Consider the following 27,195-nt stretch of genomic DNA (forward strand, 5'->3'; position numbering starts at 1 on the left):
GTCTCATCAGTCCACGAGAAGTCAAGTTGATGGATCATCAAGCACTGAATTATTTTTTTTTTTCAGTAAAGTGCTCACAGTCACCAAAGGTCTAATCTGGCTCTCCTGCTGTGGATTCACAGATACCTAAATCCCAGACTAGTTTGGTACGGTACAACTACTGGAAGCATGGTTTCATATTGTGCCAGCTCCCTGTGGCTTTCAACCTTTTAAATTCCTCCTTGCTTCAGATTGTGGTTAAAGCTGACCCTGAAGTGACTGATGCCTTAAGGACAAGAATTTTGAAATCCAAAATTAATTTCAGTATAGATGGCTGCCATTCGTATTCCAGAGTTAAATCTTTCACGAGATTTCTTCAGCTGAAAGTGTTTCCGTCCCCAAGGAATAGATGACGTGCTTAGCTTTGAGCTGGTAGATGGTTTGCAACTGATTCCAACAGCCTAAACTCAAGTTTTTGCCAATCACAGCTAAAGAGGAGAACCTTCCCAAAATGCTAAGAAAGTGGAAAATCATCCACTTACCAGCAAGGGTTCATACATAGCATTATACACTCCTAGAGTGATATTCATGTGTACTTTAAATCGTCTTAATGTCCAGGCAAGGTAAGTAATAAATTATGTTATTTACTTTATAGATCTGGGCAGAGTAAGGAGATGCCTTTGGTATCACAGGCACCCGGCAGCTCAGCTGATGACTGACATTTCTGGACTGACACCCTGTGGCAATTCCATCAGACCGTGCAACCCCTCGCAGATGGGGACGGGGGGATGGGGTGCGACAGAGGGGGAAACAGCAACGGCAGCGAAGTGAAAGATACCACGGCAATCTTGCACCCGGCAATTTATGCACAGATACATTATTAGAAAACAGTAAGCCACCGGATACAACGTGACCTTCTCTGGGGAGGTGGCACCCTGAAGAACAGCCAGGAAAGAATGATTATTGAGTGCACGTAGCTAAGCAGGACTGATAATACAAGTTTCTTCTGTAAAATCTCTTCCACAAACTGTTATTTGAAACATTCTTTATTTAAAGCAGCAACTACATATTGCATAAAAAAATTTAAAAACTGACAGGAAAAATAATTCAAAAGAGCCATAGGCAGGAGGACAAGACGGGTATTTATGTGAGATTTCCAGCTGGCAAGGCATAAAGAACAAAGTGCTCCATGGAAGCGGTACCACGATCATCAGCAGCTGTGTCACCACGTAGGAGAGAGAAGCATCCGATACCACAACAGAAGAGAAAGCAAACAAAATGGCTCTAAGGATGGCTGGGTCAAATACACGGGGCAAGAAGGAGGCAGTACAGGTGTGAATGTGGGAGGGAGGGACAAAACGGGAGAAGCAACACAAGTAATGGGACGTTCAGCCATGGCCAGATGACAGGAAAGACCCAGAAAGGGGACAAGTCAGGCAGGCAAATACTAGGTTTGGTTTCAAACTGTAACACCTCAGAATAAACTTCTTCAGATAGAAGGTCACTCTTGAAACAAAAACCAATCAGAAAAATTGCTTCAAAGCATTATTTAAACCAGAAAAATTAATGAAAAATAATGGGTTCAAAGTCATTATGAGTTAAAATGAGCTGCTCAATCAGAGTAATTTCTTTGTAGCACATAATGACCAAGCAGCATGCTGAATGTAAAATTTCCTAATAGACCTAAAGGCTTATTTTCAAAAGATAGTTATTCTCAAATCATTTGTAAACATAATTTCCTTTTCTTTTTCTTTTTTTTATGGTGCTTTCTACGAGCGGCCCACAAATGATTAAAGCATCTCTGCATGTAGAAATGTTTTCCCTTATGTTTTCAGAAGCTGATTATATCTGTACCTCTGAAACATAGTCTCCAGGCAATGGAGAGAGGCACGGAGCCTCCGGGCAAAGGGCAGAGGGGCACCTCTAAGACAGACACTGCTGAGACAAAGGTGGAAGGTCACCTTTTTACACCTTGATCCAGAATGCCGGTTAGCCAACCCTACCCAGCAGCAGCCTCTGCGTCAGCTGGCCGCGCACAAGGGGTGTGGAAGGCAGGTTGGTTTGCAACACTCGGCAGTGTATACCAGAGTACTGCGACTGAGACAAGCTATGCACGGTACCAGTGCTACTGCATATCATACGCCAGCAAAGTGAAACAGCTCATCAAATCTGACCGACAGATTCCACTTTGGCTACTTCTTCATTGTAATTCGTTAGAAAAATTAATACCACCAACAGTATCACTACACATAACGTCAGTACACCAATTTTCCACCTCCAGTTATCGAAGACTGCAAACAGCACAGGCTTCAGATTACAATGAGACATTCTCATTTCTTTAAAAAAGCTCAAAAGGAATGGAAAGAATGATGAGAGCCAAAAGCTTTCAACCATATTCTAAGCGGAGAGAGCAGCAAACCGAAGCAGTCCTTGAGAGAAAGACAGACCAGAATTTATATGAGGGATTATCAGGCATACAGGTCGAATCTGTAGGAGGATGAGGGTAAACACACAGCAAGGAATCAAGATTAGCATTACTAAACTGAATGAGAATTAAAAAATAGCAGTCAGAGAATAATTGATTCTGGAGATTCCAGGCAAATCCACTACAAAGGCTTTTCTTTCCTCCTCCTGTTTTTTCTTCCTCTCTCTTCAGAACAGAAGCACTTAATTTGTGCTAAAGGCAGATATATGGCCCCCAAGAATGAGAAAGGTTATTACATTTACTTGAAAGAAGAGCTGAGATAAAGAGCAGCTGTTGTGATGCCTACAAGTGATGCGATGGTTCAGAGGGTTACAGCACGTTCCCATTTTAACTCTCCACTTCTGCAGAGCGCTATTTAGAAACTAGCTTAAAATTATAAAAAATGGAAAACAAGTTAAATTCCTATTATCACAAGTTCAAATCTACAAATGTGACTTAATTTTTGGACGGTCTTAAACAGACACAGGGATATCAATCCTTTGACTGATACCGGCAAAAACTTCACAGTGCCTGACAACACTATGGACGTACATTAGACTCGTCGCACCCTACAAACAAAAGCTCTCTCTTGCGCCAGCCAGACACATCTAAGCAGTTACTCTGCTCTCATCATGGCTATCATTAAAATTCCACAGCCACAGCAGCTGCAGAAATTACAAAACCAGTGAGCAAATCCAGGGGTGGGTATAAAATGAATACTGCAATAAGGTCACCTTTTGGGGCCGGCTGGTCAAAGGTGCTTTAGGTACTATGGTGGCCTACAAAAATGTGCCTGGTAAGACTTCACCCTCAAGCTGACTGAGCAGCAAGCAAAGGCAGATACTCACCATTTTACAGTAAAAAGGGAGTCTCATGGCCAACACATTAGGGAGTGTGTGTATACAAGCTCTACGTGTGCTGCATAAAGTACTGGGAAACTTTCTGTACTTTACCAAGCTGAAGCAGCACTTCCAGGTGTGTCTTGAATGAAGATTTTTCTTTTCCTCTACAGTGGTATCACAAAACAGTCTCTTTCACGCCTACCTCTCTTGTGATATTGTCACATATCCTAATGCTACCATATAGTTTTTAAATGTCCAGTTCCTGGAAGAAACTGAGAAGCTAATGCATTAATAACAACCCTGGTTCTGAACATTGGCTCATTGAAAAACCTATGCAAGCAAACAGAGGCGTAATGTATTTGTAATAGCCTCAGGTCTGTCATACCTTTGGAAATGCTATTTAAGGCCACTGACAATGACAATCTTTTTATAAAAACTTTTTAAGTGATCCACAGTACCTGACCAGTGGCTGATACACCTTAGAAAACCTCTCCAGACATCAGGAAATGCAGAAGAAATACTGACTCCCCAAATAAATTGCTGTAAGCGCATGAAGGTTAGGAACATGCAACACTGCTGCCCTCTAAATGAAACAGCCCTCCCGCTCCGGCTGCCCCCTCCTCTGCCCCGTCTCTCAGCCCCTGTGCACAAGGCTTCGGTGGACATTCAGGTATTTCTTCCTGTAAACCTTCAAGCAGAAGAGAAGGGAGAAAACAACCAACTCTGAATTTCACAACCGAGTCATCATGCATTGCTCCTTGTGTTAAAATTAAATAAAGCAAAACAAACCCTTTCTGGTCTGACCTTCACTTCTGGCTTTAATGTCCAGCTACTGCTTTCCCCCTCCTTCGCCTGGCTGCCAGTTCATCTGCAAACAAAGGTGATGGCACAACCCACAGCCACAACACATGGCCAACAGCATCCCTTCACACCAGGAAGGTATTGTTTAGGGGACAACAGCCTCCATAGCACTCCAGGTAAATCCATACCAGCTTTGACTCCAGGAGGACTTGGCTCACACAGCGATAATCAATTTTATTCTGCTTTTCCTAAAGACCCCTCTTTTGTGAAGCGACCCACCCTATCCCAGCAGTGGATGCTCTGAATTACGGAGGTGATACTTTCAGTCCACTGTTGTTAATCTATCCCAAATTTTACCTTAAACACTGTGTCTTTCTCAGCCTTTCCCCTCCCGCTGCGTATTTCAATTGGGGAGCCCAAGATTAGGATCTGTCAGCACAGGAGAGCTCTAGAGCAGACAGTGTCCTCTAGAAACTGGGCTGAAGCTATCAAACTCGGTTCACTTGTGGCCTCATCCAGTTTGGTACCAAGTTCTTGACTCATACAAAGTTGGTGCATTAGCTCCCTGGGTTAAGGAAACCCCTAAAGTCATCATTTTCAATCCCTCTAAGTCTTGATACCAAATTTGGTGCAAATAGAGATGCTCACTGGGTTACATGGGCATCCATTGCCAGGAAGTTTGAGTTGTCTTCTCATATTTGTCAATAAGAGCAATATAAGTGTGCCTGTTATTAACAATTAATTACGGTGATACACAAACTTGTGCTAAAAAAACCCCCAACTTTTAGAAGGCAGATATTTGTTCAGGGGAAGAGAAAAAAACACCCACTTTCATGCATTCAACTTAAAAAGTGTGATAAAACCCTCTGAAATAAATAGCACAAAACAGAATAAACCTGTCAAAGGAATAACATTTCAGTGTATCAGAAGACAAAATGCAATAACAAACAGATTTGAAGTGGGATTAGAGCTATTTAAACAATACATTACCTGTCTACAAAACTATAATATATTTCAGAAAACAAGAGTCCTCTTAAATGAAAATTTGAGGGACCAAGAGCTATTAAATGAACAGTTTTCATATGTAACAAAACTGTATGTGAACAGTAAGAATTTTTTTCCTCCTCATTTTCCACTGTTTTTTTGCAGTATCTCTCCCCCACCACCACCTCCTGCCATGATTTCACTGGTCACCTTTCAGACCCAGGTTCATGTCTCACGTCTCAAGGTCGTTAAGCACTCATCTCCCAGGAAGTCCCCTTTTTCAGTGGCGATGCACTACCAAAAAGCAGGACTATTTCTCTTAATCTTAAAGGCATTTGAGCTTCACAATAATCCCAGTACCTTTCTGCCCCTGCAACATTACAGGTGCCCTGATGTGTAGTTAGGGTAATTCTTGGGTGAGGAAGTCATAGCTAGATAGGAATATAACCATGCAGCACTGGGAGAGGAACATTCCTACAAAAATTTAATCCATCCCAAAACTGAGAAACCGACCTTCCTTTTTCCTCCCCTTCGAATTAATCACACGTTACTCTGCCACATCCCCTAAGTCGTTCTATGCACATCAGGCTAAAGCAGAAGAAACTATTTCCACAAGCAGACGGGATTTCCCCTCCAGATTGAAATTCTCTCAGTGAAACGATGGTACCGGTCCCAGTGTCATACACAACGAGGCAAGTTTATGACACACAGGCCTTCAAGTTCATTCTGGTGGAAACTGCAAAACGCTTGAGAAGTTGTGAACGTCCCCACTAGCGATCTGTGAATGACTTTACACTGTGCTACTGAGGCTTGATTCTGCAATGTCTCCGATTCCAGCAGAAGTTTCTATACAGAGGACTAACAGAATTTAGTTTTCATTTTCCTGTCATCACTTCTTCAACAGCAGGACTCAGCTGCCTAAGAGTCACTGTAATAATGAGCCCCAGAAAGGGCCGTAGCTACTTTAATTCAAAAACGCAAGGTCATCTCCACGCATGCTCAGAGAGACATTCGGCCCCTGCAGAGGGCCAGCGAGGGATCCGTGGGGCTCTTCGGTCATACTCAAGCACTCCTGCAAAGACTTAAGTGGTGTTTGGGCCTCCAGATGACCCTCTGCACAGGTGCATATTCACTTCGGTGACAAGGAGTGCCATAAAAGGAGTTCCCACTTTATTCTGTAGTTAGAATAATTGTAAAAGTGTTTTCCCATGCAAACTAAATACAAAACAAGAAGTCTCAAAGCTGCTCAGGCTTCTTGAAGTTTGAGCAGTTTTCCGTTTCCTTAACTGATAATCACCTGTGCTCAAGAGCCTGGGCAGGTTTCGCGTGGTCACCTCTTGTCTACCTATTACTGCTAAGAGCAAGCAAAATTGTTCCCAGGCAGCATGCACAAGAAAAAAAAGGGAAAAAAAAATAAAACTGTATCTCATAATGGTTATTAAAGTTCCATTCTTTCATTTGCAAGAACTCACATTTTAAAGAAAGAAGAAATGAGTATCAGGAGATAAGGAACCATTAATGAGCCCTCTGCCTTGGTTTCAATTACATTGTGAAATTAATTTAATGCACTTTAAGAATACAAGAGGTAATCGCTCTCTCTTGGTAAGGGGTTGCAATTCTGTCTAATAAAGCGTCAATATAAATATGTTGCTTTGAGGCAGGGGGAACAAGTCAGTTAATTCAGAAAGAATGGGACATATTAAAACAAACGCTATCAAGGAAACCAAATGGCAAAACTAATAAATAAACTGGCTGAATGAAAATTGTATGGCAGAGAGCTGGTAAATCTGGGTTTAATGAGAAACTTATTTTTAAAGAGTGTTTTATGCTAATGATATGCATCCAAGTGACTAATGCTGTGAAAGACAACATTACTCCAGTAATTTAAAAAAAGAGGAGTAGCCCATGTAAGGAGAGATATTTATGGCTGGAAGTGGTAAATCTGAGACCAATGAACCTCAAAATAAATGCATACGTAGATACAAAAGGTTAATAATGCTCGTGGAATTAAAACATGCTGGCAAAATGTGAAATGGCTACACAGACTGGGCAAATGCAGCGAGCTTTCTGATGGATTGTCAGATGTCACCACAGCAAAGGCTGACGATGAGTCCTTGTCACTGGCCCCTTCCACTGGCATCAGCCAACTCTTACACTGAGACACTGGATGGACGGAAACAAGCTCAACAGATGTGCTTGGCCAGTTGCGTATCTACTGGCTCTGCTTTGGAGGATGCACTACCGGTGTCACGACCTAGTGCTCTGAAATGCCGAACCTCTCCCTGACATTTAATAAGCCAATGCACAAAGATTTGAGGGATCTTTCTTGCGACCACAAGGCTCAAGTTCATCTAAACAGGAGCAGGACGCAGACAACCCTGCAGGAGTGCACTTCTGGGAGAGATGGGAAGCAGCTCCTGCGTGGAGCTGACCTGAACCGAAAAGGGGTCGATCTGAACAGTCTATTTCCTGCTAAAAGGGGAGGAGAGAAAACTGGGAAATCTCCACACCTCTCTTTAATGGACTAAAACACTTTTTAAAGAGTTGTCTGCTTTCATTTTCTTGGTTTTGAGGCAATGGGACGTACAACGCGAATTGCCTCCCAGCCTGCTGAAGTAGCGACAGCAGAACAGCCTCATGCGTCTCTCAAGTAATTAAAGCTACTCAGCTTCCGAACAGGTGCCTTGCAGCAACACCCAAGATGTGTTACAAGCCCCCAGTAACACACTGCCTAACACATTTTATTGCCTAATTACTCCCACACTCACATTTACTGCCCTTGTTAATCCAGCACTTCAAGAGAATACTTGCCTTGCTTAAACATGTTTTGATCCTAATCTTCCTGCCATTGGGGTAAATCAGAATTCATTTCGCTAACATTAATGGAGCTACTGCAGTGTCAAATGTCTAGGAATGGAAAAATTAGGCCTATAGCCCAAAATGAATGTTTAGTCTGGCACCAGTAGTATGTATTTATTTTCTTGTGTCAAAACAAAATATGCTTTTGCTCTGGTACCAACTCAAAGCGGAGCTTTTAAGCTGTCAATGCTAAGATTAGCCCCGACTTCAAAAAAAGTTTTTTTTCAATTTTCTGGCTCATACCAAAACCACCACAGCAATATCTTTCTAGCAGCTCTGATGATTTTGTTCAAGACAGACTACAGGTTTGCTCATTCTCTCCTCTGAAAGACAACGATGCAAATAAAGGCGAATACAGGGGAGCACCATTAAAGATAATCAATATAATGAGGAGACAGAAGACAGCACAGACACAGTAGGTCACCTAGAACACCCCAGCTATCAGCCTTTGATCAGGTCACAGTGTAATTATACTTTTGTGATTGTCTCTGTCCGTTGCCACACAGCAGAGAGGGCAGATATGGCACCCTTTTCAGGGGCTGGGACGTGGAGTGGCTGAGTCCTACTATTCATACAGAGCTGATGCATGGTGGGAATTCAGCCTCACAACATATGGCAATCTGAAACTATGGGAAAGCTCCAAACCACAGCTATTGCTCAGCTGCTTGTACTTCACAGGTGCCAGCAATGGAAGACACTGTTGCATCATCAAGACTACAAATTCACTTGTGATGCTACCTTTCTTGTGAGCTGCAGGCAATACGGTACCTTTGAAGACCTAAACCTGCATAAAATTAGCCAGGCTTGTGCATAGTCCACTGTCCTTGCTAATGGTCAGTGTCCTGGTTTCAGCTGGGATAGAGTTACTTTTCCCCCTAGTAGCTGGTATAGCGCTGTGATTTGGATTTAGTATGAGAATAATGTTGATAACACCCATGATTTTAGTTGTTGCTAAGCAGTGCTTACACTGAGTCAAGGACTTCTCAGCTTCCCGTGCTCTGCCAGGCGCACAAGAAACTGGGAGGGAGGGGACACAGGCAGGACAGCTGACCCCAACTGGTCAAAGGGATATTCCTTACCACATGGCCTCATGCTCAGCGTATAAACTGAGGGGACATTCGGAGTGATGGCGTTTGTCTTCCCGAGTCACCGTTCTGCGTGATGGAGCCCTGATCTCCTGGGGATGGCTGAGCACCTCCTGCCCCTGGGAGGGAGTGAATGAACTCCCTGGTTTGCTTGGCTTGTGCGTGCGGCTTTCGCTTTCCCTGTTAAGCTGTCTTTATCTCAGCCCATGAGTTTTCTTGCTTTTACTCTTCCAGTTCTCTCCCCCATCCCACCCGGGGGAGTGGGAGAGCAGCTGTGTGGGGCTTAGTTGCCGGCTGGGGTTAAACCATGACAGTCAGCCGCTGAGAAATACAACATTGCGATTCACAGAGTGAGGACAAGAAAAAAATAAAAATAATAAGAAAAAAAAATTCTACAGAGATTTCTACACTGCATGTATTGAAATAAGACATCTGCCTATAAATCAAAATTGATATCCATTGAGACAGTGAGAACAAACACTAGAACTACCATCATTTCTTGTCCTTTTCCATTCACGTCAATCAAGAAAAATCCTAAAGAATAACATCACAAAAAAACAGTGGCTCTAGGCATCCTCAGGCTCTACCATCTCTTTCATATCTCTTATCAAGTTAATATTAGTAAGAGATCCTTTTTCAAAAAGAGACGGCATTCAGAAATGACAGCACGAGGGTAGCTTATTGACTCTTCCTGGTGACCTAACAGCTTAACGAAAATGAAATCAGTTTGCAGAAGTCAACTCAAGGTCAAACATTTATGTGACACTTTTCTGAAGCACCCAAATTGGGCAGTGCAAATCAAAAGGTCCTGCAAGAACGGGACTAGTCAAGCTACGTAGGGTTTTTATTTTTCTTTTGATAGTCACAGAGCAAATACCTTTTCTGCTAGCATGACAATGTTCTTCCACCAACTCCAGAAAAAGCAACAACTGAAAAGGAAGAAACTACAGGTTTCCAAAAATGAATTGATCCAGTTTCTCTGATCGCATGAAGAGACATCAGTCATGCTCTGGGAGACTCATTTCACCCAGACTTCTCTTACCCAGTCCTGCTCTCTTTCTACCACCAGAAAGCCAAAGTAAGGTATCCAAAATGGACACATCACTGCCAGCTGGAAAAACTGAGGGGGAAGGAGGGGAGTCAGACACATAGAATGTTTGTAGCCAAGAGAAATGAATTAAATGACGATTTTACAAAGAACTTTTAAAAAGGAAAGCAACAAGAGGATACGGGGAGCGCTAGAGCCACAGATGAATGGGGGTAAGGGGAGAAATGGCTCATCCTCCTCGGCTTTCAGTGGTGACACAACTGCTTACAGCCCACCCGTCAGCACACCGGGTCTCAGCAGTGAAAACAGCGGCACAGGTGGGAACTTCACGCAGCACCTGCCATCCCAGTGCCTGGCTTTCTGTAACAGACAGGGAGATGTCTCCAGGTAAAAGTCCTCTTCTGCTACCTAACAACTGTTAGCTGGGGTTTCTTTGATCCCTCCCAACTCCTCTATAACTGCAGATGCAGAAGTGATCAGGATAACCTAGAAGTAATTAACTTCTGTTACTGCCAGAAGCCAGAAAAGAGTGAAAAGAAAGGAAAAAATTGGATGGTGCCTCAAAGAGAAAAGGGTTATAGGTTCCTGCCAATTTTTGTTCAACTCAGGAAAGACACCACAGGCAGTAATGCAGTTATTTCACATTACAGCAAAGCAGCGAGAGCACAAGATGCAGCCCTGAGTTTTGGAAACGGAGAGCTACCTGTAGTACAGCCCACGGCAATTAACCTATCATCTCCTTACAGCTCATTTTCAGACTACTACTTGTGTTGAGGAAGTCTCTTTAGAGCTACTCCTCTGTTTGTGTTACAAGTAAATTGGTTTCTGACACCTTTGCTGGAAAAGCAGCCCCCGGGGTTAGTTTGAAGTCCTTGGAAGCCTTTAAAGCCGCCCTAAACTCCATGAAGGAACCCGGACATTGTCATTATTTGTCTCTCAACAGCTACACCTTGTGAAGCAGCCTGGGGATCGGAGCATTGCACCTTAACAACATTTGTCTCAGGTTTGCTTAGTCTGGTCTATTTGACTTATCAGTTTGCTCTATTCTGAACTAATTGCAATGAATATAGGGAATGTACTCCACTCTGTTGAATAATACCATGAAAATGGTGTGATATAAGAATCCTGCCCCGCTGTGCTCAAGGTTAGGCTTATGCGACAGCTCCTCTTACTTATCTACTTTATACAGTTGTGGAGAGAACAAAGTTAATAGGAAGCCTTTTCAGTGACATTCTGCCAATAGCAAGAACAGTCCTCAGGACAGGAGGTCTGTCGACAGAATGAGGGAAAGGAGGAACCACAGAGGGACAGATACCCTGCCTCAGAAAAATATCAGAGTCCACACATATAGTGAGGTGGCTCTGGAAACTGTTGTTCTGCCTTTGTCATCTTCCTTAAGAGAAACAAAAAAAAGAAAAAAGTGGATAGTTCTTTCAATAGTAACTGTAATCACGTTGTGTCACCACTGCAGCTTTTACATTGCCAGCATTGCGCTTTGCAGGAAAAGAAGACCCACATACCTTTTGTTGCCAGCCGGACGCAGTTGATTTTTGTTTCCTGAAAAATAATTAAAAAAAAAAAAAAAGGAAAACATCAAGGTGTGTAATTTGCCCATCTGCAGTAAGCATACATTCCTTTAAAAAGGTACTAAAACAAATAAGTGTTTTTCTTACACTTCACCTCTGAAAACACCACCAACAGTTTAAGTTGCGTATAACGCTCCATACTAACGGACTTGCATACAGCTGCTTCTCTAACTGTTGAGAAGTTAAGAGTGACAACATGTTTTCCCACGCGTGATGTGTGAGTGATGGGTCCTGCGTAACTGCCTGATTAACTAACAGAACCTACCAGTTAAACGACCCGATCTGTAATAGGCAGACAAGCCTTGGGTCGAAAGTACATGCAACTCTACACCTAATTTTCATGCACCATTACTGCAAATTTTGCAAATTGGGTATTTATTTAAACACATGGCAAACAGACACCAAAGTAGTCATTTGAATATTTCAGCTCTCTGATATGTATGTGAAGCAAAACAGCACGCTGTACGGCTAGCTCTGCCAAATGAGCTATTCAAACACAACCCACACCGCTGCAGTTTTTCATTGCAGAGCTGGGATAAAACCCAACGCTTTTGTTCAGTCCACCTCAGAGCCTGCAGATCTGCGTAAACAGGAGTTTGGATCAGAACGGCAATGTTGTGTTTGGCTTAACTAAAAGCTGAAACTCGGCAGCCTTCTCAGGCCACTCCCGCTGAAAACACATCCTTTCTGGTATCCCCAGCTCCTCATTCTACAGCCCTTATTGGCATGGATTGCTTCGGCCCCATGCACGATTGCCATCCAAATCTTAATGTATTGCTCTGGTTAAAAAGCTGACTTTGTCAGGCAGTAATCTGCTGCAGGGTTTTCTTAGCACTTTATGTCTTTACATGCTCTAGTACACGTCTCAGGTGTAATGAATACTGCATAAATTATGGCGTGTAACAATGCCACATTAATATGGATGCTGCCTGTGCTCTGGAAACAGCAGCCTAGCGAATGTACTGCTGAGCACCTCTTTCCATCCTCAAGCAACAAGATGAACACTGTGAAAGTCCGAATTTGCTCTTGGAGAAAATCTGTTCCATCTGTGACAAACCCTCCTTGGCCCGAGCAGAAACACACGGTCCCATTGTGCCTTTCTCCTCACACTTAGGTCGCATGTAGGAAGGGCAGAACTGCAGGATCCACACTGGGAAACACAAGAGCGATTCCCTCTGATCCCTTGCTATGCATTCCTCAAGATACAAGTCAGCCACGGTGCCTGGATATAAGTAACCCTGCGTGCACTCTAAAAACAACAAAATATTCAGGACAAACTGTCCCTTTGTTGATCTTGCCTTCAAATTCTCTTAAGGAACTCCTGGATCACCGAGGACCACTCATGCCCATTCAGGACATCCTTTCCCAGCCATACAGCCCCCAGAGTGGGACGGAAGCACTGTTTACCCCAGCAAACCAGAGGCACCTCTCCTGGCTGCACTGAACCCTCTCTCCCTCAAAAATCAATTCCTCTACACAACCTGTACCACCGTTGGCACTGCAGAGTCAACGTAGCTGTACAACAGGGCTCCCCATTCATCTTTGCCTCATGTATAATCAGCTCGAATTGCCAGCTATTCTGGCAATCCAAAATCTTTCTCGCTAGTGATGATATATGAAGCAGGAAAAACATATCTTTATTTTCAGAGCACAGCTTCGGCACATAATGCTGGGAATTATAACAGACAGATTCTGATGTAGTTTACAATCTAAGACAAGGTGACCTCAAAAACCACTGATGAAAAATAAAACAAATAAAAAATATCAAGATAGCATTTTTGCAGTCTAAACGTAAGTGGACGCTTGCTAACATTTCGTTGTGGACATTTTTTGTGGATTTATTGCTTTCTGCTAGCTTCAAAGTGCAACAAAAAGCTGGAGAAATTAGTCAATGTTGAGAAAAGAAGAGGTGAGAAAACAAAACCTGAAATCTTGTTAATGATGCTGTAACTGATCTCATTTGAGCATGTGCATATTCCTGCACATCACCCTCCCACGGGGCAGTTTGAGAAGACAGGATGCAGTGTGTTCTGTTTGCTTCTACATCTACTAATGGCTACAGTTAGCACAGACAATCACAGTTATTAGAAGACCACGATCTGGCACTGCCAAAAGCAAGGGCAATCAATCACTACAGGAACAAGACATCTGGACTGTAAAACTTCATTTCAAATTGCATCTTCTGAGAAGGAAAACATAAAGGAAACCTGTGCATCCAGCTACCAGGGATGCTAAAGTGTAAAGACTTCAGCTTAGCCCATATTCCTAATTAGGGCTGATTATTCCATTGATTTCCATTGATCACCTCATTGATCAACCCACTGCTCATCTCTTTGGTGTTACATAAAAATGAGATCTCTCTAAATTTACTCTGGTTTTCTTTGACTGATGCTGAGAACTGGGTGTTTGTATAAACTTTTCTACCAAGAAACAGAATAAATACACACATGGTTTGTTTGGGGCTTTGTTTTAGTCCTGTGTCTCCCCCCCCCCCCCCCCCCCCCCCCCCAAAAAAAAAACAACCCAAAACAAAAAACAAACCACTAAACCCATTTTCCCACAATCACACTTCTTTTCTGAAAAATACTACTGTTGATTCAGACAAGGTGCTTTCCTGCCCACAGTAAAGATGCTTCTGTTTAGCCAATAGTAAAGAAGGAATAAACAAAGCAGGTACTTCTCAATTATCTGTCCAGATGGCTTAAAGCAATCATAAGAAAAATAATGAAACAAAGAGATAAAAAAAAAGTTTAAAAAAACCAAAAAACAATTTCCCCAAGTTTCAGCCTCTGTGTTGTTTCTGAACATTCTCTCAAATGCTATGATACCTAATTCCCGTTTTATGATATCACAGAAGTTTTACAAGGCCTTATGTCTACAACAATCTTAATGATGACCAAAGATCCTACATATTGAGCATAAAAATCTGTTTTGTATTATGGCTGAAGTCACAGGAATAATTCAGTTTAAGATCCCACTAACACTACTACTTCGGCTCTGTATCACTGCCGGTTACAGCAGGCATTTTCTATCCAAACAGTAACAGAGCATCGTAGGCATATTTTAACCAACGGCCTGGAATAGGAAAACACTGCGTGAATATATGCTACAGCTCTTGATCCAACCTTCATTTTCCAACGTGCTTCATATCCAGAAGTCTTCCTGCGAGTTAAGCCCATCTACATATTTACTTGTTTCCTGGAACTTATTTCCATATGAATAAAACCCGACTATGGTGCACCCTCTCCCAAGGCTGAACCCCGGGTAAATTCTTCTGTCCATACACCATGGCCACAGACGACATGAGGTCTGCGTTTCGAGCGTTGGCAGGCTGCTCCTGGAGGGCAGACCTGGGCCTTCGGTTAGAATGAGCTGGAGACGCTCTGAATACGACACAAACTGTGCTGAGGAGCTGGGTAAACCCTCTCTGCCAATACAGCTCTTGCACACAGATTTGAAACTACACACCATGAGCCTGTTTCAGCATCCCTCTGCATTTTCAGGGTTCTTTTAAACATTCTATTAATATGGTTTTTTCTTTCTTTTTCAAAGAAAGGGAGCTGATGATGTCTAGCAATAATTTAGGTTTTTAAATGCACATTTCACTGAAGTACCCTGGATGATAGTAAGGCAAGTTCTGTCTCTTTAGTGTTTGGATGGGAACAATTTTCTGCAGGAAAGGGCTATGGGGGCAGCAGGACATATGTTCATGTGACAGCTGCATCTTCACAACCTAAAGGGGCAAATGAATTTTTTTTTCTTTTCTTTTAAAATGACAGCTTGCTGTTAACAGACTACAAACAACAATAAAAGAAGCAAGGCTTTTTCGTCCATCTGTTTTCACACCCACAATTTTTTCTTTCCCTTTACTATTATTATGACTTTGCATTAGTTAAGCCGTGCTTGCCTTGTCTGAAGAACCACCTGCCAGCACCAGAGAGACCTGCTGTCCCCAGACGTACCGTTCGGGGCTGCCCTGCAACAGGCACGGTTTCATCCGGCAGCTCAAACCGGGGACAGGTAATTTTAACTTTACTGGTGCACAGACAAGATGAGCAATCACCAGTTTCCCACTTGGCCTCAGTTTCAGCTTTGGTTCCCCATGTCCCAGAGCTATACACTGAGCATGCTTGTTGGCAACCTGCTTTACACAGAGACCATGGTTCTGTCCACTGAACATCCTAAGGTTTTTTTTTTTGGTCGCCAACAAATTTTGCCCAAGTTCTGGAGATCTCTCGGTCATGTGTTTCTTTTTTATCGCACTGAAGCCAACTGTTTGCTGCCTTTAGTGTAAATCGTGTGTGTATGCCTGCGCAGGGTCAATGGTCTCCCCTACAATTTCTATTGCCAGCTTAAGGAAACTGTTAGTTCTCCAAGAGACTAAGCTAAACCTAGTATTGCCTTTCCAATTATCAGCTATTTTTAGTATCTGTCTCATCTGGAGAAGGGAGGTTTAACAAAGTGTTTAGGACTTTTATTATTTACAAGAGAAAGTTATTGCACTATATAGTTAACCACTGAATACCCGTACCTCCCAAACTCGCAGACGTGAGGTAGACCGGAGGATTTTATATACACTGTTGACAGAACTATAAAGAAAACCCTCAGGTTCACGTACCCTGGCCCAAGATGGCCAACCAGATATGGAAACAGGGGCTTACAGAGAGTGAAGTGCTTCCACAGCTGCTTTATTTCTGCCCAGGCAGCTCCAACATAAGATTAAGAAGCAGTAAACATACATGAACAAAACTGTATGCCCGAAATCCGACTGAACACCGAGCTCCTCAGAGCCCTTCAATAGTTCACAGAAGCAATGCAGGCAGCCTTGGTGCCACTTCATTTTTCAGATCAGGGCTCATGCTGAACTGAAGTACCTCACTGCTCCTTTCATGGGCCATCACCACAGGGGTGAGTGCCACCTCTCTGTTGTCAGCTCTATCCGTACCTCCAAAACGTCCCAGAAGAAGAATGCTGTGTACCGCAAGTAGACCTGTCAGCATCTAGAAATCCAGCCTGAAGTCCCCTGATAATAATGAACCGCCCGATTGTGCATGTAGTACAAGTCATTAGAAAGGAAAAAAATCAATAAGAATCTCTGTAGCATCTATCATTCCCTCAAAAATAATATTCTCATTGATTCCTGTGATGTTACTTTTCACAATTCTGGCCTGAAAACATCATTCACCTGTTGGACCACCCGGCTGGAGGAGCAGCTGGCAGCGTCCCCACGTCATCTCCAGCTGTGTTACAAAGGCTCCTGCCTCGTCTCCCATTTAGAGGAAAAATGGCCAAGAGTTATTGAATGCAACTGTGCCGCTACAGATTTCATTTTAACTCAATGAAGTAAAATGCAACTGCAGGGAGGATTTTTAGGAAGCTCTGGTTTCTGAGCTGCTCAAAAATTCAGGCAGGTGTCACACAGCAGCCAAAGAATTCTCCCCATGTGACCGTGTGGCTGGATCACTAACCACAGACTGGCACCTACGATGACCCAGACAGAGAACCTGGGCACGATAACTCCTGCGACACTTAACTTTGATTATTCAGTCAGTATAAGGATAAGAGAGGATAAGGAGTAACATAGTGTTGTCACCCAGGCCTCCCCTTTCAGAGGGATAAACACTGAAAGGGCTGGTGTTTTAAGGGGCTGAGCTCAGGGGGGTATTTTAGACACGGAAAACTCAATGCTCTGTCTGGCAGCCATCTGTAGCAGGTGGCACCAGGACAACCAGCAAACATCACTTGGCTACCTGGACGGCTGCGACAGCGGGTGTGGCGAGCCTGCCAGAGGAGCACGAAGCCAGTTGTCCATTCTTCTTCCCGTGTCACTTCCTGTGCTAACTCTGTCTAACACTTAAACAGTAACTAACGGTGCTTCTCATCCCCAGAGTTTCCAGAGCTTCTGTTTCCTTTTTCTCTTTTTTTCCCCTCTTACTCTAAACTCCGACACATTTCAGTTCAGCATCTGGCTTTCAACAATCCCTAGGAGGGAAATTCACACAATTTGGAAGCGTTTTGTAGAACAAAGCTGAAAACCATTCTGTCTCACACATGTTCTATTTAGACCCCTCTCTGGAAGCAACACCATGTTGACCAAACTTCATGCAACTGCCCACAGAAAAGGATTCAGCCAGCGACAGCTCTCTCATTCAAACTCTCAAACAACAAGTGCAACATTGCACAAGAGAAGGCAGAAAAGCTCGTGAACTGATTTTGCAGCAATCTGCCACACTTGTTTTGCATCCAGCTGTTAATTACGTTCCTTTCACTGTAACAATCACGGCTAATGGCTGCAGAGCAGACGAGAACACCAAATGAGCACAACCCTCCACGTACAGAGGAGCTGAAACAATGCAGAAGTCCTGTAACACTCCTACCTCCTCCTAATCAAGCTTTTTGACCAAATACAGAATGTTTCTTCAAATTAAGCTCTCCCCAGAGTCCTACATTTCCAAAGGAAGATGTTCTGGTTCACTGCACAAAGGTTTCTCATTGCAGGTTCCAGGTGTGGAAAGAAGCTTCATCATTCCGCAACTGTCAGTGATTAATGAAACTATAGAATATCCTAATTAGAAAGTGAGTGGCAATGTTCTGTTAAGTTTTTCACGTGCAAGGGAACATAAGGCTAGATTTTAATTGGGCTAAATTGTTACTGTTTCAGATTTTTTTGCAGATGTGCATTATCAAAAGTACCACATTGCAGCCATAATTATTAATAGGCTTTACAAAGACCAGTCAAAGCTGCTCAGGTTACAGACATAAGTGAAACCCCAGAACTCTTAAATACAAATTATACCTGTAAACAATTCTGGGAATGAAAAAAAACCCCTATTATTTCCAGCTGCAAATGATTAGATGCAAATCAGACCCTAATGTTTGAAATGTGAGGCTTAAGGATTTCATCCAGAACCAAAAAGTATCACAGCCACTCCTCTGAAGATCCATATTCCACTCTTGGACGTTTCCTCTGTATTTTGTTTTTCCTTAGCACTGTGCTTCAAGGATATATAAGCATATACTGCACCGATATAAATTATTAACAAAAGAGGCAATTGCTTGCTCAAATAGGAATTTGTTTTGTCTGGCAGGATAGTTCTGATGCAGTCATAAACTGTGTATTGTTGCATACAGACTCTTGATTAACTTATGCTTAGCAAGTCCTTTACAGTCTTGAGCTCCTATTAGAACAGCCCAAGCAAGTCATCCTTTTTTGAGTCCTTATCCCCTGGTATGTAGAGTGTGATGCAGCCTGCCAGCTACAGAGATCCAGAAAAAAGAGGAGCCACAGATCAGTGCTGCCTAATCCGAATACCAAGGGAAGCCTACTTTTCCATTCATATAACCCATTTATGGCATATTATATTGTACTTAAGCAAATAAAGTTTTTTCTTCCCTGGGGATCCATTCACTAGCAATTAACTATCACACAAGGGGGAACTAACTAGACACAGAGAGACACATACATATATTTCACAATTTCCTTAATAAAGGCAAATCCAAAATCGAATTAATTCAGTAGTGCTTGAAGGAAACTCTATCGACTAGAAAGGAAACCAAGGTGAAAAACAGCACGGTCTTGAAGAGATTTGTGCTTGTCAGCCACACAGCAGAAACTCTGCAGGAGAATGGTGATAAATGAAGGCAGTAAAACACCAAGATATGTTGTGAAAGTTCATTGGCATTGCTAGCCTGTTAAACGATGTACAGTCCTCTGCGACGCGTGGCTGCACTTTGGGTATAAAAGACACCATCCCAAGCGGAGATCAAAGCCTACACCATTCACTTTTGATTGATTTTTCTAATTTTGCTCTTTCAGAGGTGATGTCTTAGAGAATTTATCTATGTTAAACTTAGATTCATGAAAGCACTGGCAAATGTGATAATAACACACTCGGCTACCCAACTTCTCGATGTCCTGTTAATGCTCCAAGACTCTTCACGAGGCCAGAGTGTCAAATTGTATCATGTTATGTGATAACAGAAAACAATTAGGAGAGTCAAAGGGGAGGAAGGCGAATGACTGCTTAGACCGGATCTGGCCTGTTCACTGTTAGCTGAACTGACCTGAAACAGGAGACTTAAAAGAGAAGGTCACAAACTATTCTGGGCTGGAATAGAAGAATGGAAGGGGGAAAAGAAGCCTTCCCTTTTCATATCATGGGATCTGTTGGGGCATTACGTGTATGTCATTTGAGTCAGAAGAGGGCAGACCATGGTTCCTGTGCAGCCTCCATTTTAAACTTAATATCACAGAGTAAGTATGTGTGAAAATATAGTCTAGGGTATTCAAAAGGAGTAAGAAAGACATGCACGTAGTTCCCCCTGCAGTACAACTTACATTTTGCTCAAGCTGAAAATCCCAACCATAAGTGCTACATTGTGATGTGACCAAATGCAAGCTACAAGGTAATTCAACTTCATAGCTTTTGCGTAGTTCTCATCTCATAACGCCCCCTCCAAAATCACAAGCACTGGAGACTATCAGGATATTCAGTTACATTTTTTAAAAGGACAATAGCTCCTACTCTGGCATTAATACAATTGCAAAGAAAACAAAATTAAGCAATTCACTTTGTAAATGACATGCCAACACGTGTCTTTACGTTGTCTGGCTCCCCAACAGATTTCTCACTGGATCTAGGCATGTGAGAGAGGCTTCAGTGAAGGACAAGTAGTAGTATGTTTAATTTTCATCAAATTTCTCTAAGAGGCTAAAAGCGAGGAGGAATTACACTGGCATCTGAAGGAGAATGAAGGAGAAAGATGCGGAGGACAGACAGAGGTGGTCACGTGTACAGATGCAACTTCAATTTTCTCTGCACTTACTCCGTTTGCCTTGCTAAGAGCCTGGAAGTATATGCTGTAGCTTTTCAGGGGAGAAAGTGGAGCATTCCAGTAGCCGTTGTAGGTTTTGTTGTCGCCCACTGTGAACGGCTGTGTGACGGGCAGGTTGATGGGTTTCAGCTCGGCTGCAAAGTAGTGTGGTGAGTCAAGATTGGAAGCGTTCTTGTAGCTCACTGGGACAGAGAAGCATTCAATGATGTCTGCAGCTCTCCGTGCTTTCTGCAGCTTCTCCTCCTTGACAACAAGTTGATAGACACTAGGAGGGAGAGAGGAAGGTAGCATTAGAGCCCCAAGGAACTTAAATATCAAGAATGTTTCCAACAATAAAAGGAAAAGGCAAAGTAAGAAAAACACTGCGAGGGCATCACAGCAAACACCACTCTTGGCACATCAGTAACAGTGACCATGTTACTGTGTGGGCAAGATGCCGATCACTTGCTCTGTTGATTTAGTTGAGTTAATCAAGGTACACCTTGGTGAAAGTCAGAATAGATTTCAATCGTGTCACACTTTGGGAAAAAGATAACTGATAAAATACCCAGCCTATAATGAATTTTTAATGTACTGAATATTAGAAAGCAGATGCTTTCTTCTTCAGCCACCGAGCTGAAACATGAAATGTGTGCTTGGGCTGACCGGCCATTGCAGTAGAGGAGAGCATTAGCAGGTGGCAAAGGTGTCAGATTCAGTTTGAAACAGTTTATATCAAAAAGATTCTCACATCTTCTAAGAAGGTAACTTTTTTTGGCCCTCCCTCACATGTCTTTTTGGGATATATCCTGGGACGTAGAAATCTCTAACAATAATTCCTGATGGCAAGTCTCCTCCTCCTAAAAGGCTGGCTTATATACTGAGCAGGTGGCTTTATAGCTCTCCCTATTCAGTTTTATTTCGGGAAACAACTACTCTTCATATTCTTTCCAGCTCTATTAAATGTTAATCTTTTTTGATTCCCACTAAGCTTTTGGCCTCTATTACAGGTAACAGCAATCTTGTTATTTCTACCTTACTGTTGCAGGCTCAGAACGGTTGCAAGGCATTCACATGCGCTGTGCTTCCCCCCCCCCCAGCACTTAACAAAGCCCTTAAGTTCAATGCTGCTACCGCTGAGGCAGGTTTACTGTCTGCTTAACACCACTCACCCATTTGACAAAGAAAGATACCGCTGCAGTCATTTTATTTTTTGTCAGGATATTCACATGTGCTGCCCTCACCTGTCTGTGTGAGACCGGTCCTTTGTTTAGTTAGACAGGGGAGATCGATTAAAAGATTGGAAACAGCCAGCAGTGTATCATTCTCCCAGCTTTCACAGACTCATTGTTGCAGAAAGATTGGTCTGAAAAATTCTTAGCATAGCAATAGCTCATCAATGCTTCTGTGGGAAGTGAAGTTCTGGCACCTTCAACAAGTAGGAATAGAAGAAAACCTAGCTCGTGCTTCTGAATTAACTGTTACTTCACGCCTGCGGGTATCCGGCACACTCGCTATTAACAATGAGGCGCTCAGTGAATCACCTGGAAATCACTGGGCTCCCACTGCTACACACAAAAACAACTCATCTTTACAAGTATGACCAATTTATGAATTGCTTAGTACCGAAGTTGTCCTTACGCAGGCTGCTACTAATGTCTGCTAATACAGCAGGAGCACCCGCCAGATGTACGGACTGCAGCCTTTAACGATGTCCCGTCAGCATTTTGGAAAACTTCCGTCAATCCTACAGTTAATTAGAGGCTTTAATAAAATATTTTAGACCTTCTCTAGTATTTGTGATTTCTAAAAGGATAAACAGGCTTCCCAGCAACACGTCAAGTATTATCATTGAGAACGTAGCAAAAGGCTGCTTAATCTAAACCCTCTCCCCAGTTTAGCAATAGAAACTTTCAGATTGCCATTTTGGACAATGTTTACTAACAGACTACCTGCAGATTGTTATTCTGCCCCTTCTCTCCGGCAATAATAATCTACACTACTGGGAAAGTTTGTCATTTTGTTTGTCAACAATATGCAAAATTGGAGCTGACATTTTTATGGGCATTTGCCACATTTCTTCTAACCTAAAAATGCTTGGTTTCTATTTTATCTAATCCCAAACCCTTGTCTTTTCTGGTTATAGAAAATGTTGCCTTTATGCATATACATAAATATATATGTATAAATATGTATTAATCTCCTTTCAGCCTAGACAGAGGCCAAGGGTTCCCTCTTCATACCTCCCTAGCCCTAGAGTGGCCAAGGCGTGCCTGGGTGACCCAGCCTGTTGGTTAACCCGCTTGCAGGCAATGACCCTATGGACTTTTTCTGTCTTCAGAGAAGGGGAAGCTCCCAGGGACGTGAACCGCCAGACAACCGAACTCTTTCCCTAATCATCCAAGAACCTGCTTACCTTTGAAGACTTTCTCAGTTTCTCCCCTGACAGTTCTAATATATGCTCCACCAGTATAGGCGCTCTTCTATCAGGAGGAAAGAGTTTTCATACGTATAGACCTTAATAACAAATACTCTTTTGCCTGTATTCTTTCACTTTTTCGCTTTCCTACTTAGCCATTAACACACTTTGTTTCACGGGGATAACTCACTTTTTTAATGACCCAAAATTGTACTTTTAATGTTTGTTCTTTTGGAATAAATTGAGGTGTCTCTGGAAGCACAACGGTATGTTCATGAGCATTCAACTGAAATGTAATAGACGTCCCATTTGTGTTCAAGTTTATACCCCATTAATCTCCTGCTCAAATACTGTCTCTTTTTCTATGAAACCAGTTATCTGAGCTAGCACTGCTGTCATTGTTCCCTCTAAAAACCTACTCTGGTGAAACTTAGGATGACTGACTGACTGCTTTCTTGGCATTTTTTCCCTTTATGCCCCAGCTCACACCAACTGACAGAGCACGTTCATCTCTACATGCCCCACCTGCTTGACTTGGTGACCATCATCCTTCAGTCTCACTCTTTTCTTTGAGTCTCAGTTATCTGCTAGTGGTCAAGTGGCTACTCCCAAAGAAAGTGGTCAAGTATCCAAGAGCATGGCTGATTTCAAAGATGATTCTGGTTTGAATATTATTACTCTGAGAAATTGTTCCTTATCAAACAATTACTCTGGGTCTCGCTTTCTGACAGTTTGATCCCAGTATCCTGATCTGTCTAGACCCTCCAGGAGTGCAGGATTCACAGTTCACCCTTAGCTCGTACACAGACTGGTATAGTCTCATTTTCTTTTTTCTTATTTTCTGCCATATCTTTGTTTTTCAGGTTATGCTCTTTTCTGCATGTTTTCCTTTTACCTGGGAGCAGAATTCTCCTGACTGCCTTTAGGGCATTCAACTTCTCTGCATTAACCAGTGAAGTGCTGCAAAGCACATCAAGTGCTTTTACAGCACCTACCGTCAGCATGCAGACGGTCTCTCAACTGGTTGCCTTTTAACGGAGCAAAAAGCCAATGATCCTATGTCCGAACAAAATTCCTGTGGGAATTCTGAGCAGCAAGCACGCAACTACCCACCCTAAAGTTTGGCCAAAGCATCTGCATTACTACAAGAATTCTCAAAAGAGTAAAAGTAATTAAACTTCGCTCAGAAGATGATACGTTAGGAACCCCAGGACTGCAGTCAGGCACTACATCAAAATAAACTCGGTGGGTAGGATCTGCCTTTTCGGCCTGCAAAAGCATGCCGGCTGCAACCACAGCTCTGTTCTGGCGCTGAGAAGGGTCAACCATTTGCAACTTGTTACAACTGACAGTTTTGTAATACACAGCAGTGTGATTACAGCCAAGGGAAAGGAGGAGTACTTTGCCAAAAAGAACTGCTGGAGGGAAGGAAAAAAAAACCCAAAGTGGGCAACGGAAATAAGGAGGAGATATCCGAGCTGTTCTATTAGCTCTCGTTCTGGCTACCAGGTAGGCAGTAACACATGGATCTCCTGGGGCTCTCCCCCTCTCAAGCTTCAAAGCTACTGCTTCCAGCCAGCATCAGCTAACACTGCTCTCATAGCAGGAATCAATACATCAGCTGAAAATGCCCAGCTGGATAAAAGAAAGTTTCAGCATCATACATTGAAATGATATTAAGAGAGACAACAAAAGCAGAGCATCAGAACTCCTGACATTATATAACAACTTCAGTACTGGTAAACTGAAAGATGATACGGTAAAACGAACTACTACATTTCAATTTTTAATATTCAGCCACATTTGCAAATACTGCAATCAAATCCACACACGTGAATGCTGCGGGGCAACAGAAGCAGGGGTCTTGTGTTCCTAGCGCTAAGCTACTCCAGGACACCTCGTTGCACCCCAGTAATACTGCTGTCCCCATAAATGACAGGAAAGGACTGGTTTCCAAACATCTGTAAGCTGTGCTCTCCAGAGAGCGCTCTAGGGATTCTCAGATCGGGACTACTAACTAAATGCCTGACTTTCTAGAAAGCTGGGGAGCTTTTCATTAGAAAAAGAGGCCAAAACTGGGCTCCTTGATAAATTACTCTGGCCTTAGATAAATCCACATTACTTTAACAGAAGCTTTTAAAAGTTTTTAACAGCTCCATTCTAAATCACTGATAACAGCACCACCCATAACGGTCACCACAGCACAAATGTTGTCTGCAGAGGAAGAAAAAGTGCTCTTATCGTCATCTACAAGGTAATCTTTTAAATGATGAGTTCTCTCTTCAGTGTGGAAGCACAAGTGCGGATAATCAATGTTCCAAATCTCAGCCTGCTTCGGGGCGACTGAGATCTCTGAGCGCCGTTAATTTCTCCTTCCCCTGCTCTTCGTTTCTTTTTGGGCTGCTTGCAGCGCTACTTGAGCATGGACTGAGGAAGCACTTGTCCACAAATCTAGCCATGTATTTAGACCAGACTCAAGTTCTGGATGTAGGATGTACACGAATGTGGAGGAAAAAAGCTGAGTCAGAGGTTTCCATAAAGCATTCAACATTCGGTCAGTGCACTTTGATATCCTGACACAATACTTGTCAACAAGGTGAAATCTTCACTATAGCCCTGATAATGGTAGGGTATGAAAAGGAATATAATTTCTTTGTAACTTTACAGTGATCCCCTCACCTGATTTACTAAAGTTTAAAAGAAACAACGTTTCTGCAGCTCAGTACTCCCTCTGGACCAATTTTGGTACTAAATTTTCTTAAACGTATTATATAAAGTTTTAATGTATTTTCATTTAATTTTAATATTTAACACATAAATATATTATCAGCCATATATAACTTCCAATAATATTTTCTCCTGGGGAATAAAAATAAGTGGCAATTAGTACAGCCTGGTCTGCAGTGCATTTTTTAGCAGATTATCGTGAGCAGGTTTTGCAGTTCACCCTACAGAGAACAGGAACTTCTCATTTCTAGCTCACATGAACATATTCCTTTCGGAATAACTGTATGATAGGCTGCATGAAATAAGATATTACCGAGGAGTAGGGGTTTCCTTGTTAATAGTTATTTTAGTTCAAAGAATGAAGGACAAAAAGGGGCAAATGAAGTAAGGATGGAAGAGACTCGCATATTCCAATAGCTGCATCATCTCAGACTGAAGGCATGTAGGATGTAGCAGCCGACATGGAGCTGAACATTGAATTGCCATTGTTGGACCTATTCTATGGAATTAACAGATTCAGCATTTCTGAAAATGCTATCCAAACCCACGAAGATCAATCCAAAACACTATCTGACCAATCAACAAGAATTAATGCTGGCCAGGGGTGAATAAAAGGCATTGGGTACATATGAACAGGGCCAAAGATACAATAATTAGAGGGACCAAGAACCAATTCGCAGAATCCCAGACTGGTGGGGGTTGGAAGGGCCCTCTGGAGCTCACCCCGTCCCACCCCCTGCTTGAGCAGGCACCCCCAGAGCAGGGGCACAGGGCCGCGTCCAGGCGGGGGGTGAATGTCTCCAGGGAAGGGACCCCACAGCCTCTCTGGGCAGCCTGTGCCCCTGCTCTGGCACCCGCACAGGGAAGGGGTTTTTTATCAACTTTCATTTTCTCAATTCGGCTTTCATGAGAAAATTCATTAATTTTCTCAGTTCAGCTTTTTTTCTCTTACTTACAATGCAAACGTTTATAAGCAGCAAGCTCTTAAGACCATGAGAGCATTGCCAGGGTACCGGTTCGTACCCTTGGCAAGCGTCAGAGATTCCCGATAGCGAGTGCTGATTTCCTCCTGCAGAGCTCTGCAACGAACTACAGAAATCAGATATCACTTCAGTCATCAGACACCAGGCCTGCCCACTGGAAGTGTTCACTGGAAATACGCCCTCAGACCAGTTTCAATGGATGTTATTTAAACACAGCATCCAGCCCTTTTTTTTTTTTTAAGAGCTCATTTTTTAACTTAACAGTTAAATCGCAGAATCCAGGCTATAGATACTGAACACTAGTTTTTTTATAACCTGATTTTCCATTTAAGTTACAATCCCATTAAATTTGGTTGAGCCATTGTAAATATATTTGCATATATCCATGAAGGTTCATCGCCTTTATTCTTACAGCGTGGACCCATCTCCCAGGATACTGGAATGGGAGAGAGTTTGGTGTGTTGCCTGACACCCACAGTTAGAATTCAGATTAGCCTTTGAATGTGCATATGCTTGTTTTAAGGCCAAGTTTATTTCAGTGATGCAAACTGAGACAGAAGAGTAACATCAACATCTTTCTCGTTCTTAAATGTATCTAAATAAA

At 42.7% G+C, this 27,195-nt stretch overlaps 1 protein-coding gene across 1 annotated transcript in view; it reads right to left on the reverse strand.

Annotated features, from left to right (window-relative positions):
- Positions 1–27,195, reverse strand: part of PTPRT (protein tyrosine phosphatase receptor type T) — a 474,734-nt gene that overhangs the window by 80,247 nt on the left and 367,292 nt on the right. The window contains exons 12-13 of the mRNA XM_064465788.1: positions 20,475–20,748; positions 11,583–11,619 (exon numbers count right to left, since the gene is read on the reverse strand). Of these exons, the coding sequence (XP_064321858.1) occupies positions 11,583–11,619; positions 20,475–20,748 (311 nt within the window). The remainder of the gene's footprint in view (positions 1–11,582; positions 11,620–20,474; positions 20,749–27,195) is intronic.

This window comes from Phalacrocorax carbo, chromosome 14 (genome assembly GCF_963921805.1).
Source record: "Phalacrocorax carbo chromosome 14, bPhaCar2.1, whole genome shotgun sequence".
NCBI lineage: Eukaryota > Metazoa > Chordata > Aves > Suliformes > Phalacrocoracidae > Phalacrocorax > Phalacrocorax carbo.